Source organism: Corythoichthys intestinalis, chromosome 5 (genome assembly GCF_030265065.1).
Source record: "Corythoichthys intestinalis isolate RoL2023-P3 chromosome 5, ASM3026506v1, whole genome shotgun sequence".
NCBI lineage: Eukaryota > Metazoa > Chordata > Actinopteri > Syngnathiformes > Syngnathidae > Corythoichthys > Corythoichthys intestinalis.
Window position 1 is genome coordinate 25,377,276 of NC_080399.1, and position 20,264 is coordinate 25,397,539.

The window sequence follows — 20,264 nt, forward strand, 5'->3', positions numbered from 1 at the left end:
GTCATAAAAAATTTCAGATGGTTCCAGTGATGTGTCTTTACATGGTCATAACTGACATGACATTTGCCATTTAATATTTCTCATCTGTACTACTCACTGCTAATTTCTAGTCTGTTTGTCCTGAGCCGATTGTCTCACGTGAGACAGTTTAGTTCATGGATTATTTTGTATTGTCATCACCGTCATCTGCAGTATATTAAAAAAAGAAGAGTAAAACATGGTGTCAAGTGGAACGTTAGGGATTTCGCTTGTGCCAGGAAGTTGTCTCGTAACCACATTCAGCTAAACTTGCAGTTTATTATTACTGATATAAGCTTACTGTCACTTTATTCTCCATACTCTTCAAATGAAAAAGCTGTTGAAAACGTGTGGAATTAATTGTCATGCTTATTTTCCGTAAGCCATTTCACATACTTAACACAAAAAATTCATGGTCCAATCACCTACCTCTAAATATTTAAATATTGTTTGTTGTAAATTAATAATAAGCTTTGGACCTCCATATGACATCTCCATATGACATTACTTGGAAATTGCTTGTCAACTGAGCCAAAATCTTGTTTGCCGATTTCTGGGGGGAGAGAGCACAATGACAGGTCAGTTTACGGCATCCATATTCTCACTTTACATTAGCTGTCTGTTTACTAACATGAGCTAAACTGGGATTAGTGCTGCTAGCGTGTCCATACGTCCAAGGAAGTTGATTTGCTTATGTAGAGGTGAGCGTGTTACACGCATCTTAAGTGTAAACAATCATTGAGACTGTGTGAAGTGACACCTAAAGAACAGTAGCCTGTATGTGATAATTGCACCTTAACATTCAATTTTAGAAACATTGACACCCTGCAAAAAAGTAACAACTCTGTCATTACTGTGGTGGCCATGATTTACGAATGCTTTCGTTTGCGAAGGGCATTCATTTATTGTTCTACCTGTATTAGTATGCTTTCATTTCTATTTTGCTATTTTCTCCTAATTGACAAACTTGTTTCATTAGAACTAGCGTATGTGCAAAGGATATCGTTTGACAATGTTTATTTTGAGGTATGATGTCACCATTCATACATTAATTAATTTTGCCCTGTGTCTCTTCTCACTCTCTATATATAGGGAGGTATATTTGTGTCTTTAATATTCAATAAAAAAAAAGTTGCTTCAATCAAAATATATATCTTCAATCGAAGAAAAAGTCACTTCAATAAAAAAAAAATGTGTCTGAATGCAAAAATAAATTTGAAACTCAAAAAAATATATTTGAAAACTATTTTTCTTTGAATTTTTTTTTTTTAAATTTAAGTCAAGTTTTTTTTTTTTTTTTTTTTTTTTTTTTGACTGAAACAACATTTTTGACTGAAGTCATGTAATTTTGCGTTTGGACCACATTTTGGCTAGGACATTTGTGTCTTTATTATTCATTCATAAAATAAGTTGATTCAAACAAAAAAATATATATTTTCAAAAGAGAAATCACTTCAATCCAAAATTTTAAAAAATTCAATCGTAGAAAAAAAGGTTTGAATGTGAAAAAATATTTGAGACTCAGAAATTCGCATTTGAACACTTTATTTTTCATTCAAACTCTTTTCTTTGATTGAAGCAATCCTTTTTGTGTTTGAGCCATATTAAGGGTAGGACATTTGTGTCTAAATCATTCAATCGCAATAAAAGTTGCTTTAATCAAAAAACTATTTTTAATCAAAGAAAAAAATCAATATCAATATCAATATATATATTTTTTGAAAATATATTTTTTTATTTGAAATATATTTTTTTATTGAAGTGTCACCTTTTTTGAAAAGCAAAAAGTTTTAAACTTTTTTTTTTTTTTTTTTTTTAAGTGGAAAAAGTTTTGAACGCACTTTTTTTTGAAGTGGAAAAAGTTTTGAAGGCACTTTTTTTCGATTGAATCATTTTGACACAAAGATTCAACTTCAACGCTAGTTCCGGTGTGTTTGAGTGGCAGGTGACTACGCCAAAGGCATAAAAGTATGAGGCAAGAATAATGGCCACTAGGGCTCCATCCAGCCATCGGAGTCTGCTGGAGTCCAAGCCGAATATAGGGCACCGGTTCGGGGGTGTACTTTTTACTTGAGTGGATTTGGGAAGAAAAAACGTTACTCTTATGCCGCTACTTTGGGCTACACAAGAGTTGTTTCATTTTCCTCTTTATTCTCCATATTATTATTATTATTATTTTTTTTTTTTGCCAGCGATGATAAGAGTAGAAATGTGCCTGGTGTATTACCGGGGTTGCTCTCCCAATTTCACCAATGAGACGTCGCAATAATAATCAGATGACTCCATTATACTAATCAGACGCCAGCTTGCCGTTCTATCTTCACGCCAGCCTGTTCAAACACGTGGTGTCTTTAAAGCACCGTAAAAAATGAAGTATTTGATATAGAGCGCTGCCCTCAACATGACTCGAAGGTGCAGATTTTAACCTCTCTCCCAGGTTTTATTTGGCACCGACTGACCACAGAAAACTGGAGATAGGATCCTTTGAATTTTAAAATAGTAATTGTAAAGGAACGCTTCACTTTTCAAACAAGGAACAACTTTCTCCACCAGAGGGCAGTCATGCTCTTTAGATGAATAATGCCTCATTAATGCATTTTTTTCTTTCATTGGAATTCAATGTTTTTTTTGTTTTTTTTTTTTGTATTTCTTTGGCTCAATGTGGTTATTTAATGTGTTATTGTACAGTATATTTATAACAACAGTTCACATAGATAACTTTGTGCTGAGAAAAAAAATTACTATTGTTTAGAAAAAAATCCAACAAAAATATAAGCAGTTACTCACAATGCTACTCTTTACTTGAGTATTCTTTTCACCAAATACTTTTTTACTTGTACTTGAGTACTTTTTTGGATAACTACCTTTATTTTTACTTGAAAAATATTATTCTGAAGTAACGCTACTCTTACTTGAGTAAAATTATTGGTTACTCTACCCACCTCTGGTCACTCTTTCTGATATTCAAAGCATTTACAGGTCACTTTCTGTTCATTTTAGGGCATTTACAGGCCATTTCCTGTGGAGTTTGAGTGACTGCCTATTCATTCAGTAGATTGCCATGTCACTTCCTTGTCTGTAACCCAAAATCAACAGGAATTGGCCCATAAAATGCCCCCAAATCAACAGGAAGTGACCCCGAAGTGCCCCACAATCAACAGGTAGTGACTGAAAATCAACAGGTAATGATCTGAAATGGCCAAAAATTACCTCGCTGCCAGGCATTGGCTGCCACTGATGGCCACAGAAGTGGGAGAGGCCCGTTTCGCTGCCACCCTCCCAGTTCAAATGGATTGGACGTCTCCTAGTGATAAACTTACAGCTGAAGGATGAAGATGTTGTCGTTTATCTGTTTATTAGTTGTTTTGTAGAATATCTTCGAATGATTTCCTAACCAATGTATTGATAATCGTTGTATCGCATATCATGAGATCGTTATTGTGATCTTTTTATCACAAATCGTATCGTATCGTGAGGTACCAAGAGTTTCTCACCACTACCTTTCTCCATATTGAGAGTCAATATCAAAGAAAAATCCCAACGAATGAAGCCCTGTAACCACATTACCCCAGCGGATTTTTGTATACGACACCCGTTCAATCAGAGCTTAATCCTCGCCTACGTCCTCAATTGGGGCAAAAAAGCAGAGGGACAGCTTAACTTTGGCTTTAATTCTTTATCCATCACTTTAGAAAGTCACATGATACTGGAAAGTCAAATCAACTTGACAGCTCTTGGCAACAATAGTTCTAAGTGAACGTTAATACTGAAGTTGGCACAGAAAATATGCATCTAGGTGAAGCTATTTGTATTTAAGAGCTCCCTAACACCTCGCCAAAGCTGACTCAGCACCCATTCCACTGCATAGTGTGGTCGTTTTTTCGTTCCCTCATTCACCCTTTTGTTTTCAGTTTTCCGATAAGTGTAAAAGTAAAAGTGAAAACCAATGTGTCAACCCGGCAGGCTCGCCACCCTTTCTTCCTCTGAATATATCAACAGTTTTGTTTCTTGGGTGGATTGTAACTATGGGATGGATACTAAAGTTGTCTGATGATGACTTTTTAACTGACAACCAATATTTCAACGTTGTCCAACTCCAAAAATCCGATACCGATGTCAGATACTAATACAAGCGGTCGTGGAGTTAAGATATTATGACTAATTGGATTGTGATGCCCCACTGGATGCTTTAATAATTATAAATGCAGCAGGCTAAAAGTTTTCCGAATAAACATTCTGCGAAAGTAAGAACAATTTGAAGTTATGGAAAAAGTGCCTATATTGCACTACCATATGTATTTCTTAGTAATTATTTTTTCCTGATTACGCAATAGTTATATGTAATGAGTTTATAGTTCATTATTTTCAATCAGTTATGGTTTTATTTAATTATTTAATTTCCGCATCATGAATGCAAATGGTCTGCTCACAAAGCATATACCAAGCATCTCAGTTTGGAGACATCTAATGGTCAATAAGCATAACTGCTGTGCTAAGCTGTGACAAGCCCTTGTACAAAGGAAGAGGCTTCTGCATTCACTTTGAACTCAACATGTAGGGTTGCAACTAACAATCGATTTAATAATAGGTTAATAGGACGCTTAATTTAACAATTAATCAATAAACCGGATGAATGTAATTTTATTCAATTTTTACAATTTAACTTGAAGTTATTTTAGGCATGTTTTAAGTAACAATGAGGACAAAATGGATGACTATTTCCTTCAAAAATAATATTTAATTACAGCTACCTGACTTACCTGTACTGTTTTAAATCCATAAAACTTTTGAATAAAGGTTCTGAATAATAAAACATAAAAATAATTTCTCAGACAAAGTCTTGTTCAGTCAAATAAAAAAGTGCTGCTAATTGACTGTTTTTTTCTTGTGGGAAAAAGCGCTGATAATAAATTGTGTCAATGACTCATTTATTTTCTTTAAACAAACTAAACACCAAAGGAAGCAGACTTTGATGATTCCGTTTTTTGTTTTTTTTTCCCTCGAACATTCATTCAGTTGTTCATAAATACAGTCAACGTCCAATTTCAAAGCACCCTCTGTTGTATGACAATTTACAGTTTGAATGTGTGTTTGTGTTGAAAGGAGACTGGAAGCTGTTATATGAATGGGTTTATGTATGTTTTTTTTTTTTTGTAATAAAAAGAAATCAGACAGCGCTTAGCGCTCCGTGCTAAGTAGTAATGTCTTATCAACAAAGAATACAAACAGTGCAATTGGCTTCATTTACTCAGCTCTGACGGAGGCACACTGGATCTAACAATGCACACATCCAAGACAATCTAATACTCGCGTAAATATGATTGATTCAGCAACTAAACCTGAGTGTAGCAGTGAACTCTCTCTCTCTCGCTCTCTCTCTCGCTCTCTTGCGCACAGTCTCACGTTACACACAAACAAGGACCCAAACGGCACTGCTCATAGCTGCCGGCAAAAATCGATTATCAAATTGTTTGGCAATTTATTAATCCATTTTAATCAATTTGTTGTTGCAGCCTTAGCAACTTGCATATTGCCGCAAAACCCATAATGAAAAACGATGTCAATATTATCTGATATCATTTTAAAATGCTTTAATCGGCCGATATTATCAGCTACTCGATAATATCAGACAACACCTTTGGATACCTTACAATACGGTACAATTTGCGTTACACGGCTCATCTTACGATATGGCAATACCGTGTTGGGAAAGTTCATTTTGTACATGAACTAGTTCAAATTGCAGTTCACAAATTTTAAAATGAACTGTTCTGTTAGTTCATTGTTCATAATTCAAAATTTTGAAAAAAAGTTCATGGTTGAAAGCTATTATTGACAGTGTCGATATTTGAACCACAGACAACAATAATTTTGTCCACTTAATCCCTGAAACTGTGTCAGATTCATCTTCATATTCAATTTCAAATCTGCGTGGGTACTGACACATTCGTAAAACTCACTTATATATTGGTACTGGGTCACTGTTACATTTTGTACCCCAGCAGAACGAGGTTATGAACGCCGCTCGCAACCACTGGAATGAGCGTGTTCACAGTAATGTTCATGCGAAAAAAATATGACACGTTCAGTTCACGCACAATATGAACGTGTTCATGCACAACACTGGCAATACAACAATTATCGATACATGGGTCAGGAAATTAATTTACAATATTTTATGATACAAGTATTAATGAGCTAAAACCAGCTATTTCTAAATGGAAACATGAAGACTGTTTTTGCATTTTCGCGGACAATCTACCAAAGAATATTGCCTTCTTCACAAATTAAAACAATATATCAGTGCAACATTTCCGTAAATAAATACAGCAACAATATATTTCTATCATATTCTTGTAAAAAAAAATCTTTCTTAACATACACACAGTGGAAAATTTTGTAGCAAGCCATCCCTTATTGTTCATTTCTGAAGGGACATTCACTGAAGTTACATGCTAAAAATGGTCAACTGTCAAGAGCCCACTGAAATCGAAAGCATTTGCATTAAAGCACTGCATAATCCTGGATGATGATGTTCCATTTTTCACAATGTGTAATCTAATATGAAATTTACCAATAAATATTAGTGGCACAGGCAGAGGTGGAGTTTCACTTTTGGGGCAAGTGGGGCACAACATGTTAATGACCCTGAAACGCAGTATCAGCAATGAAATTAAATTACAAGAATTTTTATTATAATAAGTTGAAAATGAGCGGGGTTTTTTTTGTTTCCCATCATTTTATAGGGGAATTCTAAATCAGGCTGCTTAGGACAGCTATACTTTCTGCCAAGACCGTCATCCATTGAATATGGTACGCCCGCCGGTGGTGGTTCTATTGTACAATTAGCGTCTTTAGTGGGGCAAATTTAAACTCCACTCACCATTTTGTCGGTGCTCTATGGTGTTTCATGGGCCACATTTTCAATCCTTGGTTCTTGCTTAGCAGATGTTTTCGCTTTTGAAAGCTTGAGTTTGAAAAAATTATGTATATCCATCTTGCTTCTTCGGTCCTCAGGTGGTTTTGGCTAACCATTGCCAAAGCAAATGACCGTGTAAAGTGCTAGTCACATGATCTGTTGGAAAAATAATTTTGACCCATTATAAAACTTTTTTTTTTGTTCATTTCATTCATTTTTATTGTTTTATTGCTTTGCAACATATTTAGACAATATTTCCTGGAAAACTCTTAAATTTATTATCATATATGTGAAAGTCAATTACATGCAATGACACTTCTCGGCCACCACCGGTTTAAACTCCGCGCATGAGTACAAGGTTTTGCGATGAAAATTTTTTATTAATCTAAATCCCACCATAACCGTTATATTCATTCATCTATTCACTCTCAATACAATTAAACTTAATTTTGGATGATTTGTCCAACTGAATTGTCCAAATGTTCAATGTTTCAGTGGTGGTGGCACAACTTGCTGTTCCGTACAAAAGCTGAATGTCAAAACTACATACAGTGAAAAACCATGATGTAGCGCCCACCCCATCCCCCCATTTTTTTTTTTTTTTTTTTTTTTTGTGTTCAATGTACTTATTCAGATTTAGCATTGGAAAGAGATACATATAAGACATTTTTTTTCACTTTTTTTCCCCACAGTATGAAAATAAAAACTTTTATGTACAATAATAATTATTCATTTTTATAAATGGTTTTTAAGCACTTCTAATGTAATAATTATGATAAGTTTTAAACATGTTACTGTCCCACTGCATTATTTTTTTAAAAATAAGAATAAAGTAGAAAAATGCTTGTCTTTATTAAATGCTTCATTGAGTGTGTCAATTCAAAACCGCTCAAGCTGCTCACTTACACACAATGAGTTGCCACAGTAACTGTTTAACAAGCTAAACGATGATTGATGCATGCGGGACTTTAAAGTTTCGACTTCCAAGCATCTCTGGCAAGATCAAACCGAAATGTCTGTCAATCATCGTTAACTTTAATAAGCATGTCCAGTGCAATGACTGACGAAGAAAAGCATCAGGAGGGAGAGTGAGACTACGTGATCGGGTCGGGACAGCTCATCTGTATTTATTTAATTTTTAATTGAAAAAAAATAAATATCTGTGATGGACTGAGGGCGCGAAGTAGTGAGGAATCACTGTATTACATGCTAATGAGATCCAATATTTTTTGACACTGTTGATAACAGCTTTGATTTTTAAACATGTTTTTCTTTTCCATTTGCTGTTAGAGGGATGAAACGAAAAAGGCTACATGTCCATCGTCACAGCAATGAGTGAGTCGCCGTCCGTCCACTCTGCAAAGCTTATCTCGTTGGCCCGCTCACTTTCCGGACTTGGGCTCGACGCCACTAACGGGGCCCCCCGCGCTTTTGGCCTGACTGACAACGATGAGCCTCCTCCACCGGTACAAATCTTTCTCTTAAAGGTCGTTCTCCTTTGCTCCACCGCTGCGCTCATTGAATGCGTTTTCTTTTTAGGACTCTGGCATCGACCTCGGCCCAGGGCTCTTTTTCACCGACGGTAAGAGGAAGGTGGATTATGTGCTGTGCTACAAATCCAAAAAAAGGCGGGCATCCAAGGGGCGCCTCTCCATCGCGTCCAACGGCAGCATTCCTATACCTGGCTTGTGGGAAAGGGATCCAGAGTCCGCGGAGGCGGGAGGAGGACCTGCTTCGGGAGACGCGGAGGAGTCAAAGCTGTCCGAGGAGGAAAAGGCTCTCATGAGGGAGGAGTTTGAAACCGAGCTTCTCAATGCCGGACTGCAGATAGAGCGTGATAAAGAGGTGTGTTTGAACTCATTGTAATCACTATCAATTCAACTAATCAACTTTTTTGGAGGTCTGGAGCTTAACATGGCTGAAAACTCAGCTGTTTGAGTTTTTGCACGTACAGTAGTTGTATTCTGCTGAAAATGTTTATATTTTAGGGTTTACCAAACAGAATACCCTAAGAAATTTAGGGTTACTCCAAGAAACTGGGTGATCATGTCCAGAGGTGGGTAGCAACGCGTTACATGTACTCCATTAGATTTACTTGAGTAACTTAATGAGAAAAATGTACTTCTAAGAGTAGTTTTACAAAGCCATACTTTTTACTTGACTAGATTTGTGAAGAAAAAAACGCTTCTCTTACTCCGCTACTTTGGGCTACACACGAGTCAACAACATTTAAACTCTTTATTGTACATAGTAGATTTATTTATTTTTTCTGCCAGCGATGCCAAGAGTAGCTCTACCAAGTTCACCAATGAGACGTCGCAACAATAATGACATGATTCCATTACACAAATTTGACGTAAGCTTTCCGTTCTAAGATCATGCCTGTCTGTTCAATCACCTGGCGTCTTGAAAGCACTTTAAAAAAATACAGTATTTTACATAGAGTGCTGCCCTCAACAGTAATCGAAAGCGTGGATTTAAACCTCTCTCTCAGTTTTTATTTGGAACCGATTGACCACGGAAAAGCAGAGATATGATCCTCTTAATTTTATAATAGTAACTATGAAGGAAGTATTCACTATTCAAACTAGGTACTATTTTCTCCACTAGAGGGCACTCATGCTCTTTGGACGAACAATGCTTCTATTTCTGTAATGGCTTATTGCACAGTATCATTATAACAACCGTTCATATAGATAAGTTTGTGCTGAGAGAGAAAAACTACCATTGTTTGAAATAAATAAATAAGAAGTTACTCACAATGTTACTCATTACTTGAGTATTCTTTTCACTGGATACTTTTTTTCAATTGTACTTGGGTACATTTTTTGGATGACTACTTTTACTTTTATTTGAGTAATATTATTTTTGAAGTAACGTTACTCTTACTTGAGTAAGTTTTTTTGGCTACTCTACCCATCTCTGATCATGTTTCACATCACAAAATCAACAAATCGTCACAAAATTTGGCGGAATGTGTATCATAACAGGATGCAAAGAAAAGTCTGCTCGAAAATGAACAGGGGAGTTGGCAATTTTTATTTAGAAGCAGTAATTTTGGGTGAACTTTAGGGCTTCGGTGCAGTTTTATAGGGCGTGTGGGGCATGCTTTTTCTCTCTTTTATGACACACTTCTGTGGGTCACCCTTAGTGAAGCAAACACAAATCCTTTGGCTGGAGGGCAGCCAAACAGGTTAAGAAAGGGTTAGGGTCTGAAACTAAGATCAGGCTTGCACTGTTGGTTGCATTTTTGCGAGACACTGGATTTTGAACTGTTAATCTGCTGGTTATCTTTATTTTATAAGATTATATTGTTTGAAACATGTTCCTCTGTTCTTCTCAAAATGTGGGCCAAATATGTAATTCTGTCAATAAGTCATTCTGAGTTTTAAGGCGGTAGAAACTTAACTCACACAGATAAGTGTTAGTCAAGCGTGTACTTACTTACAGTACAGTGATCCCTCGTTTTTCGCGAAAATAAATCCGCGAAGTAAAGTCGGAGCTTAACATTTTTAAATACCGTATTTTTCAGACTATAAATCACAGTTTTTTTCATAGTTTGGCAGAGGGTACGTCTTATACTCTGGAGTGACTTATGTGTGATTATTTACGGTCGGGTCGGGGCGACTTCTCTCTCGCTAACTTTAAAAAAAAAAAAAAAAAAATTATGGATGTTAAACAAAATAAATAATTTGAGAAAACAGAGAAGGCGCTGTGCATGCCTGCGCACATGAACGCAGTGGCCCCGCTCTCTTTTCAACCTTCCCCTGTTCGAGCATCCTGGTATTTCCTTTTCGATATGGAGCAGCGATAGGAGTGAAAAACAAACTAAAGACAGGGGATTGAAAAGCAAAGAACTGCGGTAGGAGTGGGATATGGAAAGGATTCAAATTGATTGTTGAAGATACGGAAACCTGTGTCGGCTTCGCTGAATGTAAACGAATGTGGTGCTTTGGTCTCAAACGAGAAATATATTTAACAAACTTTTCCAGCATTATTTCGTTGTGTAAATGCATTTATAGTGATCATAATAATATGTAGACTATTTAAACATTGAGAAAACTTCCGTTTTTTTTCTGCCAACTCGAGGAGATCAAAATAAATGTCAAATCCACTATCTGCCTGTTAGAACAGACACGTAAATATAAAAAAATATAAATCTTTATTGAATATCCATCTTACAGTCTTGTTTAACTGGGAGAATTATTTACAAAAGACAGGCTTTAATTTGTTATCATTATGCATATATCCACCTGCATCGTTACTAACATGATCACACAAAATGCAACCACGCATTGCATCCCCGCATTTCCTCCTTCTCCGAGTCCCCACAAATGAAACATAAAATTTCATTTTTTTTCCGAGCCCGTGCCTACTAATAAAACTTAATTAAAAAAAAAAAAAATTTCCGGCTCGGGCAAGCATATCAAGTGAATTGATCGGGCCTGGGCGGCATCTGGCTTTAATACCTGCGGGCCAGTCGGGTCGGGCTGGATTTTTTAGGCCCCATCTAACTTCTAGCGTCATGTAATGTTAGCATACCGTATACCTATTCAGCCTGTTGTTCTCTATTGTATTTTAATTTGCCTTTCAAGTTGACATGTCTGTTCTTGGTGCTGGATTCTATCAAATAAATTTCCCCCCAAAAATGCGATTTATACTCCGGTGCGATTTTTATATGTTTTTTTTTCCTTTTTATTGCACATTTTTTGGCTGGTGCGACTTATACTCAGGTGCGACGTATAGTCCGAAAAATACGATACTGTATTTATTTTTGTATTTGGATTGAAAAAAAAAAATCCTCAATGGACCGAGGACGCGAAGTTTGAAGCGCGAAGTAGCAAGGCATCACTGTAATTATGTTTGTTAGTGCTGACCGAGGACGCGAAGTTTGAAGCGTGAAGTAGCGAGGCATCACTGTAATTATGTTTGTTAGTGCTGCATGCTTCTGTGAAAATTCATTCTACAGTTCTCTGAAATAGTTGTCATGGTAACACAAGCTTTTCCAGGTGTCATCCCAGCAAAAGAGGGGGTGGGGTAGAAGTGGGAACCTCTTGGTACCTCACGATACGATACGGTTTGCGGTACAAAGCTCACGATAACGATGATCTGACGATACGGCGATACAAAGATTATCGATACATTGGTCAGGATATCATTCAAGGACAGGGGTCATGAATTAAAAATCCTCTGGGTCCGAAATTTAAAAATTACAACAATCTCGGGTCCAGAAATATTTTTAATGCTTCTTTTTTTACAAAAAATACAAACGTATCTTTACGTGGCCGTGCTGATAATTACAACATTCAAAAATATAAATAAAATATAAAAAAATTAATTTATAGCAAGTAGTAAATAATATTTAATAAAAATTAATTAGTAATAAATAATAAAGCGATCATATTGAGCCCTTAATCCTGCTATTTTTTGAGAACGGATGGCAGAGTTCATAGGGAAACTTTGCGAAAAAGCTGCGTGCTTCGTCTCATAGTTCCTTTTCAAATTGCTGCTTTTTACAAGCGCTACCATTGTTCGGCCATTCCTTACTACGCGGCGAAACGTCTACACAACGCTCAGCGCGCTTGCGCAAGCATCCAAACACATGCGCACATCGTTCAGAAGCGGCAAGTACTCACTATTTTTAATTAGTTTTTTAGAACCTTTTCATTGCCTCAAAAATACTTTTTGCATGTATTACCCTCTCATACTTTTAACCATTGTGTTTTTATGTGTTAGCTTTGAAGAGGTTGACCACATTAGTCACGTAGCGTATTTACACCGTCCTTATTTGGTATAACTGCATTTAAGTTTTTTCTTAAGGCATTTTTAGTACGTTCTGCCTGTATGCACCCAAACAAAACAAGTTTAGCGCGCACAGTAGTACTTTGAGTGCCAAATTCAGTGGCGCCCCCAGGGGGTGGCCAGGGGTGGCCATGGCCACCCCTATAAATTGGTTGGCCACCCCACTGGCCACCCCGCTTGCCAGTATATCGTTAGATTGTTGTAGCATCAGTTATGCATTTCATCCCAAATGAATGCATTTATTTTGTTTTGTTAAATGTAAGGCTGTCAAATTTATCGCGTTAACGGGCTGTAATTAATTTTTTAAATTAATCACACAGTTGCGGTACGACTCACTCGCGCATTGCCGCAAACAGCCTACAATGGCGCCGTTTTACTTATATACAGAGATAAGAGGCAGTGTCAACTGAGTGGAGTAGATACAAGCATTCATTGGTGCCGTACTTTTAATTGGCAAAAGCTTTGTCATCTCTCCCACAGCAACTATAAATATTGTGGGAAGCGACGTGGGGAAGAATGACAGGAGTTGATCTTTTTCTAAACACCCTGTAGTGTACCCAATGCAGAGAAGATATAGCATTTGAAGCCACCACACACATTCATGGTTGCACCACTTCCCATCATGTATTTGGGCAGAACAGTTAAGTTGCTACAGTATCATTTACTGAAAGCTCAACAAATACACTAGATGGCAATATTTAGTCACAATATACAAACTCACATTTATCCTTTAAGAATTACAAGTCTTTCTATCCGTGGATCACTTTCACAGAAAGAATCTTAATGTTAATGCCATCTTGTGGATTTATTGTTATAATAAACAAATACAGTACTTATGTTGAATGTACTGTATATGTCCGTCTTATCTTTCCATTCCAACAATAATTTACAGAAAAATATGGCATATTTTAGAGATGGTTTGAATTGCGATTAATTTTTGAGCTGTGATTAACTCGATTAAAAATTTTAATCGTTTGACAGCCCTAGTTAAATGTAAACCTTATTACTAATATATACATAACACAATAAAACAGAATTGTTGTGGAACTCAAAATGCTGACTGGATAGTTATGGACTATGCACATTAAATCGTTAGTAACATCAAATATTACAGAATACACCAAAGTTTATCAGTAGCCATGTCCTTAAGTCTTTTTGATAGTTTTCCCCTGACCTTTTTACTGCAATAATATAATGAAAACTTAAAATTATGGCTTTTAGTTTTGGCCACCCCAAGATTTTACGTGGCCCCATCTGGCCACCCCTATGAAAAATTTCTGGAGGCGCCACTGGTCAAATTCGAGTAATGTAGGACGTTTCGCCGATGTAGCAGATTTTGGCAGAACACCGTCTCTGAACAGATGAGGCATGTGCTGCCGCCAGGTAAAATGAACAAAAATGTGTTGGTCTACTCCTCCTTAAACACTCTGTTTTCTGCATCAACCTTACGTCATTTTGAGCACGCCATTTGCCGTACCTTTTCGCCTTTTCTCTAACTTCATTCGGCTCAGTTTTTGGCTGTTACTCCGCGGAGTCTGGAAAGCGAGTGTAAGACATGCTGTTCTAAAAATAACTTTCAAATGCTTCACTCCCATTGGCTGGCCCACGCGCGTCACCGCTAAGGTTTTTGTTTGTTGCCAAAATCCGCTCGGTAAACCCGCAGAAAAAAAGGATTTTTCTTGTTGCAACGTGTATTAGTCCGGACAGCTTGAGATTCGGTCCAGACGGCTTGGGGGTCCAGAACCGGACCGAAGTCCGCGGTTCTGTGACCTCTGTTCTAGGATATTCTAAAAACAACTAATAAACAGAAAAACAAGCTTCTGCTGTGAATTGGAATGAGTTTATCACTAGTAGACATCCAATCCATTTGAACTGGGGCCTCACACTTCAAACGGATTGAACTTCTATGGCCGTCAGTAGCAAACAAAGCCAGGCATCGAGGAAATTTTGGGCCATTTTAGGTCATTTACCTGTTGATTTTCAGTTACTTCCTGTTGATTTTGGGGTATTTTATGGGTCACTTCCTGTTCATTTTGTGTTACAGAACAGGAAGTGACCTGGGAATCACCCAAATGAATAGGCAGTGACTCAAACGCAACAGGAAATTACATGGAAATGCCCTAAAATGAACAGCAAGTGACCTATAAATTAGGGCTGTCAAATGATTAAAAAATTTATTCGAGTTAATCACAGCTTAAAAATGAATTAATAATCGTAATTAATCGCAGTTCAAGCCATCTCTAAAATATGCCATATTTTTCTGTAAATTATTGTTGGAATGGAAAGATAAGACACAAGACGGATATATACATTCAACATACTGTACATAAGTAAGTATTTGTTTATTATAACAATAAATCAACAAGATGGCATTAACATTATTAACATTCTGTTAAAGGGATCCATGGATAGAAAGACTTTTAGTTCTTAAAAGATAAATGTTAGTACAAGTTATAGAAATTTTATAATAAAAGCACAATGCTCATGAATATATACAAAGAAAGAATGCAACTCACAAGCGATTCATGTATAAGACACAAACAGTGTGATGAGACTGCGAGAACTGCCACTGAATACTGAATGCAGACATTATCTGGTCTGTATAGCACTGTCTATTGGTATCAGTTTGCGTCGACATATAATCACGTCAGCGGAGCGTGCTGAAACCCATAAAATCAGTCGCACCCAAGCGCCAGCAGAGGGCGACAAAACACCAAAAAAACCAAAAAAACAAATGCAAGTAACAAGAGGACATGACAATGTGCTGACATTAATCTGAGCGGGTCATTCCGCACATGTGTTAAATGCGTCAAATATTTTAACGTGATTAATTCAAAAAAATTAATTACCGCCCGTTAACGCGAAAATTTTGACAGCCCTACTATAAATAAAATAAAATCTGACAGAATGACTGTGAATGCTCTGGTTTCTAAATGGATTGGGTGTCGAGCACCGTCAGGGCAGCCTTTGAGTTAACTGTTACTGTTACTGACACTATTATGGTGGAAGATTTTGGTAGCAATTTATTGGTTCCTTTTTTTAATTTTTTTTAAGACATTGACACCTTTTTAAAATGATATCTCAATTCTTGCAGGAGCATTATCGATAAACTTTTGGGATACAAAGTATCACGATATATCACCATTTCGATATTTTGTCACACCCCTAGGGTGGGGTGAGCAGTGGTTTTAAAATAATTTAATCTGTATAGGTATGTATCATTATAATCGGTTCTAAAATAAGTACCACACAATCAAAACGGCGATTACTACTTTGACTTTGTGGTGGCACATACTGAACTTAAGTGAACCTAGTATTGTGGTTAATATGTCTGCTGCATGCATCAAAATACATGGATCCCTTTACTAACTAAATAAATAATAACCAGGGGTGAAAGTGGCTAGAACTTCTTGCCGGAACTCCCCGACGTGAAGGTCGCCATGGAGCCAGAAATTTTATTTATTTATTTTTCATTCAAAATTGTATTATTTCAATAATTTGCAAAATAAAAGTTAACAAAAACAATAATAACCCCTACCTCCATCTCCTAATTTTTATTTTCCCTCATTTCCTCACATACTAAATGACGAATCTCAATTTTAACTACTTAAGAACATAGGATATACTGTATATTAAAATTGAAGTGAATGTAAACATTTACTTTTTTTTTAATACTAAAGATATAAGTAACATACATTCAGAAAAATAAGTACAAATGACTTATATTATGGAGAGTGAAATGGAATATATTTTGAATATCGTGCAAACATTGACTTTTTTTTAAATCATAAGGAAATGAATAAGTAGCCTAACATAAATGAAAGTCCGAAGTGCACATTGACAGCTAAGATGTTCTGAACCTCCCCATCAGAGCAAATAAAACAAAATATGATAAATAAGCCTCCTCAACTCTTTCGTTGCTCTTAAAGATTTGATCCATTTTATGTTGCATTGCCCTTTTTTTGTCGCATCAATTCAACAAGTTTTTTTTTTTTGCTGCAGAAAACATGCACATTTGAACCAATCAGAGTTAATTATTTCTGCTGATCACATGTCAGTATAGCAGCCAATTGAACGGATAAATGAGTCCAGGCGTTTTGCTTTGCCGCGTGCTTTTGCACATTGATGTGACTCATCATCGTCAGACTCAGATAACTGCAGCAGCTGGGGAGACCTCCATGTCGTCCATGGAATGAAATAAATAATGAATATTGGTGGAAATGGATGACGCTACACAAGCACTTTATTACACTTCCTGTTAACACTTGTGTATGTAAATCTGATGTTGGTAAATTGTTTTCTTCTTGGAGATGAAATGCATTTGTGGCAGCTTAGCTTTTTTCTTTTTTTTTTTTTTTTATACATAGCGTTTTGACAGTTGCTGTCATATTTTCGGAATCAAAGCACTGTGTACCGGAACAGCATTCCGGCCCTGAATCTTATACCGGAACAGCATTCTGGCCCTGAATTTTATACCGGAACTGCGTTCTGGCCCTGAATGTTATACCGGAACTGCGTTCCTGACAGTTCTGGCCCACTTTCACCCCTGATAATAACTAAATAATAACTAAATAGGTTACAAAAGTCAGTCACATAAGACCCCTGCAATTGGCTAGCCAGTTCAAGGTTCGCCCTGTCTCTCACCCAAAGTTTGTGTTCGCGTGTTTCAGTGATTTTGAATGTCCTGTGGAATACCTTGTCACAATCTTTTCCTAGTTAAAGAACATCATGTCTGCACGGTATGATAACCCAAGCGTCCTGCTTATTTTAGAAGCAATGTGTGTGTTTTGAATGCGGGTTGCGAAGCGCTAGTGTGTTATATCAGCTGCTGTTTTGGTTGAGGATTAAGACTGCTGACCATGAGTGTGAAGCCAAAGGCCAGATTATAGGGCCTTATTAGAGAGTGATCCACTACTCAGAAGTGTTTATGCTGGAGCGAGAGAGGCGTATGGCTGGCGGGTGGGTTTCGCTTTGATTGAATGAGTAGACGCGTCGTCACTGCGGACCATCTGTCAGTGACCAAAGTTTTTTTTTTTTTAGGAAAGTCGACTGGGTGAGAGAGGAATAGGACCAGATTATAAAAAACACTTATACGATATGTTAGTAAAGTTGATGCAGAAATTGTGATTTAGATTGTACAGGTGAACTGACTGATGTGGCCAGGCTGTTTGGTAATATTAAGGATGGATTTTCATGACATGTCACAATGCAGCTGGGACAGGTGCTGCATAAATACTTGGCATCCTAGCTGAAGGTCATTGCTGTGATTAAATCATGTGAATCAGTGGTGCAGTTTTTTTCTGTTTTTAATCTAATTGTTATCAACAAATTACCCTGCTTTTGGATCCCTACCAGTAATTAATGATTGAGTATCGTGGAAAATTGATTTATGTTGTGTGTGTATAGGGGTGAACGATATCCATTTTTTAAAACCGATACCGATAACTTCCTGCTCCTCAAAGCCGATACCGATATCGATAACCAATAATAAATATATGTATTTTTTTTAAATGTATAACCTTAGTTTTTGAACACCTGGAGGTTTCAAAAAAAAAACCAAAAAAAACTAGTGGTGGATTCAACATAGATTTGCCTTTGATCTCACCAGATTTTTCATAATGCCATGAGCAAAACAGTGCGTTTCACTTCTGCACTGCCCAACAGCCAGCTAAAAATAAATGCACTTCCATAAACCACAAGGCTTGGTCTTTTCTTGCTTTTATGGGAAGACACTCGCCTTAATAATGTGAAAGTACAACAGAAAAATACACATATTCAATACTCAATATACAACAAACTGCACAATACACTCATATACACAACTATTATATGTATAGCATAGCACTCTAGCTTGAGCTACTAAAGCATTGGCTGGCTTCTATAACACAACAACATATTAAGTTCTGTACATTTGACCCTTCACCACAGAAGTAAACATTTGGTGCACATCCATATGTTATAGTAAACATAAAATACTTAGAGACATACAGTATTTCCGAGGCGGAAACGTAACAGAAAGCATTCACGATTGTCAATGTGACCACTAGACACTGCAATGTGTATGTGAATGAGCTTGTAATGTGAACAAAACTACTGTGGAAAAAAAATAGATGAAACGAATTATTCTGACCAGCAGGTGGGAGCAATGCCTCGCAAATGGTCATCTGCTTTTCTATACTAGTGTGTAAAGTCACTGTAAACTGTAAAGCCAGCACAATACATATTATCGGTCCTATTAATGATGTTATTGAATTTATCGGGATGACGTCATAATTCCTATTATTGGACCGATAATTATCGGACCAATAATTATCGTGCACCAGTATTTGTGTATAAATTGTTGGGTGCTTGGAGTGAAAATAAAATGCATTTTAAGTGGAGTACAATTTATACCAAATAATTCTTGACCAAATCCATCATTTTACCAGTGCTACAAACCTCTTACAACAAGGATCTGCACATTAAAAGACAAGTATAATGGCGTACCGCAAGCAACACGTCACTTCCGCTCATTAATATTCATGACGTTAGCTACTGTTGCTAAGGGAGGACACAGCCCTGTTGGTCCCCAATAGGAAATGAATGGAAATCGTGTACGAAGGAGATGTTTACAAAGCTAAACCTACCAATTCTCTACTAAAATGATGTCCCTGGTGCCAAATTCACTTGCAAAGATGTGGAAGTACATAAAAATGTTCAGTTAAAAAAACGAGCTGACCTTAGCATAGCCTTAGCTTTTTTATCAACGCCTTTTTGTTACGCGACTGACAATGACATTCTCCTGTTTCAACAAGCTATCGTTTAACACCAGCCCCGTCTTTCTGATATATTATATCCTCTGGTTGTCCTACGTCTCTGACCGTTCTTGGGGGGAATTTATATTTATTTATATATATATATATATACATATATATATATACAGTATATTTATTTATTTATTTTTTACAACAGAAACTGTAACAGTGGCAATCAGATACCATTGTAATTCTTATCAGGTCATTCATGGTCAGACAGAAGCAGTATGGCACAACGTCATGCTAAAAAATAAGTTAAAAATCTAACAATTGCTTACCTCTTTGTCCTCTGAAAGACCATGCCAACCCAACAAAATGTTTACAGCATATAAAATGTGAATGGATTCACCGCGCTGGTGGTAAAGTCCGCGCAAGTTGATTGGGTCTTTACATTTTTTCCTCCCGAGTTTTTGGTTTCGGGAAATGTATGAATAAAACATCCTTCATATGTCATAATGTCTAGAGTCATTTCTACAAGTTTCAAAAAAGCAATGTGTGATCAGCATGTTCGTTTCTGAAAGATTACCGGAGAAAAGTAGCACAAATAACATTGTTTCTATGCGAGGGCGGGTCTATAATGTCCCACTTCGGCTTTACTTCCGCTTTACGATGCGACGTCACGGTCTAAAAATAGCATGCATGCTGTACGCCATTGAACCGCACTCCTATTGTGAGACTTTGGTTCAACAAATGCGTGTACATCTGGTTGTCATGGTAACAAAAGCGGTCAT

At 36.8% G+C, this 20,264-nt stretch overlaps 1 protein-coding gene across 2 annotated transcripts in view; it reads left to right on the plus strand.

Moving 5' to 3' along the window:
- The window catches only part of ano2a (anoctamin 2a), a 66,049-nt gene that overhangs the window by 4,656 nt on the left and 41,129 nt on the right, over positions 1 to 20,264 (plus strand). For both annotated transcript variants that reach the window (XM_057836755.1, XM_057836756.1), the window contains exons 2-3: positions 8,228 to 8,403; positions 8,477 to 8,782. In XM_057836755.1, the coding sequence (XP_057692738.1) occupies positions 8,251 to 8,403; positions 8,477 to 8,782 (459 nt within the window). In that variant the 5' untranslated portion in view covers positions 8,228 to 8,250. The remainder of the gene's footprint in view (positions 1 to 8,227; positions 8,404 to 8,476; positions 8,783 to 20,264) is intronic.